The 10,511-nt window shown below is 37.2% G+C and overlaps 1 protein-coding gene across 1 annotated transcript; it reads right to left on the reverse strand.

The window, feature by feature from the left end:
- Positions 1 to 7,136: 7,136 nt before the first annotated feature.
- LOC113434249 (waprin-Enh1) lies at positions 7,137 to 10,511 on the reverse strand. The gene is made up of 4 exons (XM_026697313.2): positions 10,372 to 10,511; positions 9,169 to 9,303; positions 8,387 to 8,518; positions 7,137 to 7,548 (listed from the first exon to the last, which is right to left on the reverse strand). Exons 1-3 carry the CDS (start codon positions 10,454 to 10,456, stop codon positions 8,388 to 8,390), a joined length of 351 nt encoding a protein of 116 aa, XP_026553098.1. The 5' UTR covers positions 10,457 to 10,511; the 3' UTR covers positions 7,137 to 7,548; position 8,387.

Genomic DNA, 10,511 nt, shown 5'->3' on the forward strand with positions numbered 1-10,511 from the left:
TAGTTAGTCAGGGAACACAACACCTTTGCATTTCCACACAATACTAGGAGTTCAACTGAAAAGGGAAGTAACAGATTTTTCTTTCTTACACAGACTGAGATAATTGGACAATGGATTTATTATACCTAATTGGAAATCACTTTTATCTAGACTTTGGTGGGAAGATAGACTTATTGTGGAGACTAAATTTATTATACTTACAGTAATTAGATAACAATTGATAAGAAGCAAAGGTGGATATTTGATGTAGGACAAATTACTTTTGGGAGGTTTCGAGATAGATAAGATACTGTGGTAAATTTTCTATGAGTGGTTCACAATAGCAGTTGTTAACAGAGAACTCTGAAACCTTAATGTTGTTTTTTAATTATTATCTTTCTTCCTCTTTACCAGGGGTGGGATTCTACCAGTTCGGACCGATTTGGGCTAACCGGATGATAAATTTGCATTTGGTTCACTGAACTGGCATTTGAACAGACTGGCTGGCGCTGCGTACTTCACCCCTCCCTGCCCAGGAGTCTCCATGTGGTCCATTTTCAATGCAGGTAAGCGTAGGGTCCGCATGGAGGCTCTGGGATAGGGAAAAACGGCCCTATTGGAAAATGGGCCTGTTTCTGGCTTCCTGAGGCCCTCCAGAGCTTGGGGAGGCTGTTTTCACCCTCCCTGAGGCCTGAGGGAAGCCTCCGGACCCTTGGAAAGGTGAAAAATAGCCAAACTGGAAGTATCAGAAGTCATGAAACAGGCCTGTTTCCAGCTTCCAGAGGGCCTCCAGAGCCCAGGGGAGGCTGTTTTCACTTTCCCAGAGGCCCGAGGGAAGCCTCCGGACTCTTGGGAAAGTGAAAAACGGCCAAACCAAAGTTCTGGTAGGCCACACCCACCAGGGCCATGCCCACCCAGGAACTGGGCAGCAAACCAGTTGCTGGGATTTTTGAATCCCACTCCCTCTCTTAACTATTTTGTTATATAGAGTCGGGCCAATAATTTGCAAGTAGATTTACTAGTTTAAAAAAATGAGGGGACTGTTTCACAAGAGTAGGAATTAATATTTCAGTAATATATTAATTAGTACTCAGCTAGGTGGGATAATATGAGTATGTACCTTTTTAAATGTCTTTAATGTTTTATGTTTTCTTTTTGTTCTTTCTCAGGTTGATTTTTGATGGCCTAGGTCAGGGGGTAGGGAAACGTGGCTCTTTTATCACTTATAGACTTCAACTCCCAGAATTCCTGAATGAGCCATAAAAGTTTCCCCATCCCTGGCCTACTGGTTTTTCAATTGTGGGGGAAATCAATTTTTGACTTGAATGGGACTGTTTAATATACAAATGTCCTATGTTTAGTTTCCCTACCCCTGTCCTAGGTATATAGGAAGGACCTGGGCAAGCTTCCTGTGGTTAAAAGTCAATTTCTACCCATAAATTCTTAAGAATAAAGCTTTGTTATAAAATATTGCAATTCAAAAATACTGGAAAAAATAATTTAATAATTTATTAGTTTTGTAAGCCTAAGTACAATTTTTGTTGTTTTATCTGTTGACAACTCAACAGGGAAGGCAGGATTGAGAGCTTTCAAGATTTTAGCCCAATAGAGAAGACACTTGCAGTCCCTACCTCAAGTGTCCAAATGATTCCAACTGGCTGCAGTTTAACAGCATCTTCAAAGAAAGAAGATGCTGATGCTGAACAAGGTAACCCTATGATGGAATCCTATGAATGTCAGGCGATCCTACAATTTTCAGCCACATTTTTGTGTCACTAGTAAAATGGAAAATATAATCTGTTAGTTTGGCTTGGTTCTGGGGCATAGATATGCCAAGTGGCTCTTATTTCTTAATATGACCTCTTGTCAGTTTGTGGTTAATTGACAGTTTCTTGCAACTATATTGTGGTTAGCCCATTTCCCTTTCAAGCCATTAGAAATATCTTGTCCATTACTTCTCAAATTCAACAGGTCAACCAAGGCAATTCTCATCTCTTACCCCACAATCCAAAATTCAGTTGGAAGAAGAAATCAACATAGTAAGGATCTGGCCACATTTTTTATGATTAATACTTTCCATACTTTTTATGATAACAATATTCAGATATCTGTAAGATCTAACCAATTTGGAATATCAAAACCTTTCCAATGGATAGAAACAACTTTTCTTGTCCTGAGGAGATGATGATATTGGCTTTGGAAAATAAGTGAAATTGAAAGAGAAACAGTATCATCTAGCATGAGGAAAAGCTGACTGAAATGAGGGATAAAAAATGATTACTTGGATACTTTTCAGTCTGGTCTCAAACTTAAGCATGGGATGGAAAGATATGTGACTGCTATTCTGGATTACATCAGTTGTGACGTAGATGGTTGGAGTGCAATCCACATTGTCCTATTAGATTGCTTAAGGATTTTTGATATTATCAATCCTGGTATATTACAGGTCTGCTATGAAAGTTATGAGCTGATGGCATAATTATGTAGTTGTTTACTTAAAATGTGACTCACAAACCATTTTTCCATGTTCCCAACTTTGTCTTCTTTGTGATATCATAATGTGAGACCAACCTCACACTTTAGTGGGAAGTACTCTCCCATTGTCTTGTTTGGAAAACATTGTAATTAAAAACGTCTGTTGCAGATGACAAAGATGGCATTTCTGAAAGTAAATAAAAGGAAGAATTGAAAAGTGAAATTTGAGGTAGAAATTTTATTTATTGTATAGAAAGAGGTATTTCCATTACAATGAATAACACATACATATTTTTCTGCATCTTCCATGATATAAATAGATGATAGATTATAGATAGATAGATAGATAGATAGATAGATAGATAGATAGATAGATAGATAGATAGATAGATGATTGATAGACAGACAGACAGGATAGGATAGGATAGGATAGGATAGGATAGGATAGGATAGGATAGGATAGGATAGGATAGGATAGGATAGATATAGATATGGATACATATATAAAAATATTTTTATTGAACAATAAAATTGTTCTGTTATAAGGACATGTTGCTGGTCTAACAATAATAAAAGAAAGAAGGTGTGAAGAGTCAAAACTGTAATTAGAGTGTGCCAGGAACTGGAAAGAAAAGCTTGAGTATACAGAGGTTACAGTTGTGGTTCCAGTTTGGTAGAAAGGAGAAAAAGTCCGGGTTCTCTTTACACAAGTGCTGTCTCTGTTGTCAAGAGAATGGTGAAGAAAGCAGGAGAACTGTTAGAGAGACCTTAGAAGAATCCCGAACTTAGCATTGTGTTGTAGAGCCATGTTGAAACTTCTTGTTGCAAATAACTATAGATAATATAGTAAATAGCACCATTATGTGTTTTTGTGTTCATTGCCATCTTTGCAAAACAAGATACCTCCAGTTCAAAAAGAACCCCATCACACTCTGACACTGTCCACAAAATGTGTTCATTTCCTGGAGACAATGCCAACATGAACTTTGAAAATATCAGTAAGAAAGATGGCAAGAACATGACAACCTGGAACCCAGTGTGCCCTCAAGAGGAAAATACACACAAATTACTTCCTGAGAACCAGAATCTCTTATCCTTAATTCAAACAGTGCATTATACAACAAATGGGACAGCAATGTTACCTCTGTCAATCTGAGTTGGAGGAACTCTCTTTTCATTCCCTCCTTTCCTAAAAAGAATCTGCCTCAGTGGTGGGTTTCAAAGAGGTTTACCACTGGTTTGGTAGGCATGGCTTGGTGGGCGTGCTTTGTGCATGTGCACACACTTTGCACGCATGCACACACCAAACATGCACTTTGCACACACACAGAGGCTTTCCTACTCACCTCCTGAAATCCCCACAGCTTCAACAGCTAACGTGCAGCAATTTGCTTGCCCCACAAAGCAGCTGCGCTTCAAAAGCAGGGAATAAAAGTCAGTATGGGAGCCTGGGAGGGTCCAACAGCAGCTTGTCAGAGAGAATTGCATGCCATCACATGCAGGCCACACCCACCTCAGCTCCATGAATGGGAAAAACATGGTGAAGCATCACGTGATGGCAACATGATGCAGCGAGTTTGATACCCATGGGCTACAACCAATGTGGTTTGATTAAGTAATCCAGCTCAGCTTTAGAATTATTTATCATTCCTGTCTAATTCCTTTCTATTGTCATACAAGTAATATACAGATTGGTTTTAAACAAGAAATGGGCATTTTCAACTTATGGAGATGAAATGGCAATTATATTTAAACATGTTTCTATCTATAGATTGCAGCTAATACCTGTAGCCTGGAGATGAACTTTTTTACCCTTATGTTTCCAGTCTGGCAGGCAGAGCCTTAAAATCAAATATTATTTCTTTCAGGGTTTGTTTTAAATTTCTATCATTTTTCATATGGGTATTCAGTCACACATTCTTGTATTGTGAACTTGGAAATCGTTTGCTTCCTTCTTTTCCTTCTCTGTCAATAAATCTGACTGAAGATATTTATATTATATAATTTATTTCCTGTTTCTAGCCATCGGCTTTAATCCAAATGGTATAAAACAGAAAAACCGCTGTCAACCTTGGCTAGAAGAACCCTAGTTGTAAACGGGTAGCTGAAGAATTGAAAATAAGAGCCAGGGACCAGTTGCTATTGGAAGTTTATTGAATTCTAACAACGCCAACAAATTAGGTTTCAAGATGGCTGCTCTTAAGTTTAGGTTGTTCATCCCAAACAGGGTGAATTAGAGGCCTCTAAAGTGAAGGTGATATCTGAATTCCTCAGAGAAAGAAAGGAAAGAATCATGGGAAGATTAGGCTACAGGGCTAAAATGAAAAGACACGAGGATATTTACTTTTTCACCAAGAACAGAACAATGTGGAACCCAGTGTGCCCTTGAGAGGAAAATATACATAAAGTCCTTTCTGAGTCCCAGAATCTTTATCCTTAATTCAAACAGTGCATTATACAACAAATGAGACAGCCATGTCACCTCTGTTAACCTGAGTCAGAGGAACTCTATTCATCATTCCCTCCTCACCTGTCTGATACAACACTTACAAGAAAAGAATAATAATGTGTGGGCTTGATTATTTTAATAAGGTTCTCAGACACATCTTTGATTTTTGCTCCAAGGAGACAACATGCCTGATATACATAGATCTGTAGTTCCCTAGATCCATATTTCCCCTTTTATAAAGATGGGAACTACATCATGTTCTGACCTAGGCTTCCCAAAATCACAAAGCAGACTCCTCATCCTGACAAAACCCCTTTTATTTAGGCTAATGTGAATTCCTCACATTCACATCCAGTAAAGTCCCAGCAAGCAGTCTTTCAAGAGCGATTTACAATCACAGACCTTTATCAGGCTTGGGGAGTGAAATGCTGTAGCAGACAATACAAGTCAGGAACAAATCTTCACTCTAATTTAATGAACTAATTGTCTCCTGCAAACACCATTCCCCTTTCGCTCCTCTTTATTCCCTATGGGAAGGGCCATTCACCATCCACCTGTGTTGACCTTTGTTCCTTTACCCCCCTCTCCTGACAGCTCTGTGCATGCGCACATTGGGGACAAGCTCAAGCTGTTCTTCTGCCCCACTGATTCCAACTCTGAAGGCAGCTGATAACTGTCAGATGACCTTGGCCCCATCTCTTCGTCCAACACAGAGCCGAGCACAGAGCCTTCCGCAGACTCCAGAATTGGCCCTTGTTTCTCCCCAACCTCCTCACTGTCCGAGTCTGCTGCCAGCTCTGCTGGGCGCTGGCAGACTGCAACACATTAGCCCTTAAGTTAGTGAGAGATTGTGCAAAAATGAATATTCAATTGTGACATAATTGCCTAGAGACTTAGATCCCTATGGGACTGTTGGTTCTTTTACATTTGTCACGTCCAGCATGACCCACATCTCATTGGTAAAGTAGTGCCATCATGGTACCCAAGAGATGTGTCTTGTTTGTAGATCCTGTCTTCTAGCACAGCATTCTCCAGACATCTGCAAGGCCTTGACACCATTATGCCTTTGGAAAACAGTGGTGCTTTGTCCTTTCCAGCAGACCATCATACAGAGCAATCTGAGACCTTGTTTGTGATCTCCCACATAACTACATTATTGTTTCCCAGATGTGAGTTTTTCCTTACTCTACATTATGCTGTTTCACTTTTGGATATCTATTTGAATCTATTTCCGATGCATGATTTTAAGGCACTTGGAGCTGCTTTAACAATTCAGGGGGGCAAAAAACCGATTAAATACTTTCCCTATACTGTATTAAAGTTCTTGGATATTTTTTCTTTCAAGGAAACCTGATCTCTGTTCACATCTAGAATAGGCTCGAGCTATTTTTCAAAATAATTTGTCCTCAGTCTAAATGGCTTTTCTCTGCCCTCTGGTGGCAGTGCTTATGAACTCATATTTATGTCACTGTTTTTACCATTTTTCAAAGCATAGAAAAGAACTCTTCTTTTTAGATTGAACAATCTGGAATAACTCTTACCTGACCAGAATTTTTGTTAGCTTACATAACAAACTACAAAATGCATAATACACCACACATTTTTTTACTATAGAAGAGGTCCCATATCTTGGAAATGTTCCATTAAAATAATATCTCATGACTCTGGAGAAGTTAATATATTGCAGAAAAATGCAAGTTTTCAAACACAATTATTAACAAACGGATATTATTCATAGCATCAAAGTTATATGGCCAATTATAATTATATTATTATTTTTTGCATTATAAATATGGAGTGAAATTTTAAAAGACTATTTGTAGGGATGGCTATCTATCAGACTTGGCTATCTGTTAAATTCAAAAATAAATCATTGCAGTGATTTACATCATTCACTTAATTGGGTTATTATGTAAATAATGTTTTTTTTATTATTAGCATAATCACGTGAATGATTATTATTTGCATAGTGTTATCTCTGAAACCAACGTGCCATTTTGGAGAGAGATAGTATGGATATTTGGTCTGTTGCATTCAAGGTCTGCTAATAAGGGTTTGTTAAATCAAGGTTGCACTGTATCTGCTTTTTTCTATTCTTTGCTTTTAGTATACTTTCACCCAACAAGCAAAATCATGATTTGTTTTAACCAGGGTTTATCAAATAGGTTGAATCCACACAGAAGTACAATCCATAGCTTACCAACCTCATACATCATGCCATAGCAAAGTCAAATAAACCAAATGATTATTTAATGCAATTTGTGGAATTGGTCAAAGTTTCATAGCCATAAAAATGGACAGCAGAAGAAAATAAATTAATCATCAGTTCTGAAATGATCAAAAAGTTGCTATTGCAGAGATACATTCAAGAGTTGTATTTTTGTGAGGTGGACTGGGAATCCTATTTTATTTTTAGGTTTATATAATAGATTTCAAACCCAGAAAAACATAACCGTCTATATGGGTGCATAGATTTGTAATCACTGTTCATGAGAACAGTTCGTGAGAATTTAAGAATGACATAAAGAAGCATTTTGCTGGCAACTGTGTCTCCTTTTCCATGAACAGGCAAAGCAAAATTGATTTCTCTGGTACACTTTGATTCAATGTAAAGCAATCTCTGGTCATCCGAGTCAAATTCTGGCCTATGCAAAAACAAACAAACAACTGTCTTGGAAACTTTATAATGAATCACATGTAGTTCAGAGAAATTTTTACATTTCCTTTGATTCAATCTGTTTAGCTAATTACTACTGTGATGTTGAATGGAAGAGAGAGAGAGTCAATTAAATGAAAGCATTTTCTAGGATGGAAGATTCAATGAATTCTACCCAATGTTGATATTGTCTGACAACAGAATGCTTGGAATAAAAAGATAGAAAAACACACTGATCATGCAAAAAAGAGCAATGCTGAGCAAATGTTCTTGGGTATATACAGTATACAATTTCTGTTTAGATAATGTGCCAAAACCAGCTCAATTATATGCTTGTACATTTGCAACAACCAAAAAATGGGAGCTAAAATAAAAAACCTGGAACTTGTAAAGAAAAAAACTCACATTTTTTCTTTATTGGTATGTGCTTCAAGAAAAGTCTAGTAAAAACATTTTAAAAAAGAATGGGAACCATCCTTTCTGTAGGATTGAAAGGGCTATAATGGTCCATCTGCTTAAACTCTACTCAGGGTCCAGAGGTCTGGCAGAAGAAGTCAGAGGTCTGGTAAGAGACCTCTAAGGAAGTAGTATAGTAGTAAAAAAAAAAAACCATTTCCACAGTGGTCCCATTGGAAGGAGAGGGTTTCTTTAAAGAGCACCAGAGTTTATTTAGAAAGCACAGAAAATAATGCCTGAAATCAATCAGAAAGTATTTTTGATTGATCTAGTAGCAAGTAAGTTAAGACTTATCTCTCGGGATTCTAGAATGTTCTGATAACAAATGACATAAAGCAAAATGATGTATGAGAAATAATTGATGCTGATACCTTATTTACAGATCCTAGAGCAATTATAGTAGCAACATCTTTGTCTTCCTGGACAATCATAATCATAACGACAGCGATGTATTCCTTGGCTCGTGCATTTAAATGGATTTCGTGGGCAACTCCAAGGAAGCACTGAAATGAAAGGAGGGGGTACAAGGGAACAGAATTGTTGTTAACCATTAGTCAAACACCAAGTAATTTTCATCATTCTTTGGAATCTAGTGCAACCCCATAGTGTCTTTCTAAGCCATAGTGACAATTAAAAAGTCCCACACTTTAAGAGAGGAGCTCCAATTACATGTTTTGACTTTGATGCTTCTTCCCAGTTTGAAGTATATTAAAGACAGGCTCATATTATCAGTGTCAGAGCTGAAACATACCTGAAACCGTTTGATGGAATCTATAAAAATGGACGTTTGTAAATTGTAAATGTTTGTAAATGTCTATTGGGAAGATTCCACAAAAAGAAAAAGGAGTAGAGCATAGAGTAAACCTTAAAAATCATGTCTTGCAAAGTTTCAGGAAAAGTTGGAAAAGATCCTTACTGGTTATTTTGTCTGCAAGACTCCTAATTTCAAAAACTAATTTACTGAATGCCTTAGTGTATCAGCTGTACATATCCCACCCATGAATTCCTTTCTGAAAGGCAAATCTTAGCAGAGAATTAAATTCATCAAATTGATATTAAGATAGCCAGTCCAGAGTCACCAGCTTCTCTACTTGCACAGGAAACCAGGTCCAGAGCTGTAAGAAATGAAATTGTTTATTAAAATTAAGATTACCTGGTGGGATTCTACAACTTCTGCTACATCTGAAATTACAGCAACGTAAGGTTTGAGGGCAGTCATAATCTTTCCTGCAACGATTAATTCCAGGTAAAGAGCACGGAAATGGATTTCCTGGGGAAATGCCACATCCTGTTGAAAGAAAGAAAAAAAACCAATGAAAAATAACCAAATGCTTTTTACAATTTTTTTTATGGTACCTATATCATGTATTGATCATATGAAACCTATGTTATATTTGCCTACATATACTTTATACTTAGATTCTACTTTTTTGTACCTGTTCTATTTTAATAATAGCACTGTTTCTTCTTTATTGCCCTTTGTCTAATCTGAAATGTAAATGAATAAATTTATGTACCCACCAACAGGCCTTTCTAGATAAGCAAACTCCTAGCTTTCTGAGGGTGCAATTCAAATATTGCAAATAACTCTTTATGGTTACTAGATACTATAGAATACACATGTTTAAAACATTGCAAGTCCACAACAATCACAGAGAACTGACAGCCAATCAGAGCTTACACTTTTTGGCCAAAAAATATATATCAAGATATCTTATCAAACCACTGCTTATTTGCCAGCTAGGAAAGAGACTTTCATTTATCTCACCATAAAAAGAAAAGAAAAAGAAAATAAACTGGGGAAAAAAGCAGTTACTTCTCACAATAGCACACCCTTTGGAAGACTGATTCTATATTGGAACATTTTATATAATTATGTCACTTTCTTATCAAAACTGGACAGTAGGAATTGGTGGGGGGTTATGAAGCAGAAGGCCTTCCTTATAATGGCCACCCCAAGCAAGACAATGCTGTAATCACTCTTGCTTGTGCAGTAACATTTGCTGCCTGAAAACAATCTCCTCAAGACTGCAGAAGAAAAATGCCACAAACACTGCACACTAGTGTACCATGTCATTTGATCAGCAAGGGTTCAATCTAATATTGTAATTGCACTCCCCTCTGGAAGAGCCCTAACTACATTTTCTATAAGTAACATGACAACAAAAATCTTGATCTGACAATGTGAGGAAGAAAACAAAACACCATTTCTCATCACCCTTGCAACAATTTATAGCTAGTCACTTAAACTTAATTTGGGAAACCTGAAGGATTATTTGCTTGAATTATAATTTGTTGTAATTATATTCAACTTCTTTGCCAAACAGGCTCCTCTATCAATGATTTTATATCTTACCAAACAGAATCTTGGAAGACGTAGAGGGTAATCCTATCCAAAGGGCTAGAAGACCCACAAGAAGCAAGCCAGTCAATGTCTTCATGATGTCCTGAAAAGTCAGATGTGAACTCTCAGACAGCAATTAGGCTCATATTTAA

The sequence above is a fragment of the Pseudonaja textilis genome, chromosome 3 (genome assembly GCF_049901715.1).
Source record: "Pseudonaja textilis isolate UNSWEBS1 chromosome 3, rPseTex1.2, whole genome shotgun sequence".
NCBI classification, from domain to species: Eukaryota; Metazoa; Chordata; class Lepidosauria; order Squamata; family Elapidae; genus Pseudonaja; species Pseudonaja textilis.

Bases quoted from the DNA above. Each gene is read 5' to 3' on its own strand.
- LOC113434249 (XM_026697313.2), bottom strand. From the start codon at position 10,456: ATGAAGACATTGACTGGCTTGCTTCTTGTGGGTCTTCTAGCCCTTTGG. The intron at 9,304-10,371 runs GTAAGATATAAA...TTCTTTCAACAG, and splicing joins GTCTTCCAAGATTCTGTTTG to GATGTGGCATTTCCCCAGGA. The intron at 8,519-9,168 runs GTAATCTTAATT...CTTTCATTTCAG, and splicing joins AAGTTGTAGAATCCCACCAG to TGCTTCCTTGGAGTTGCCCA.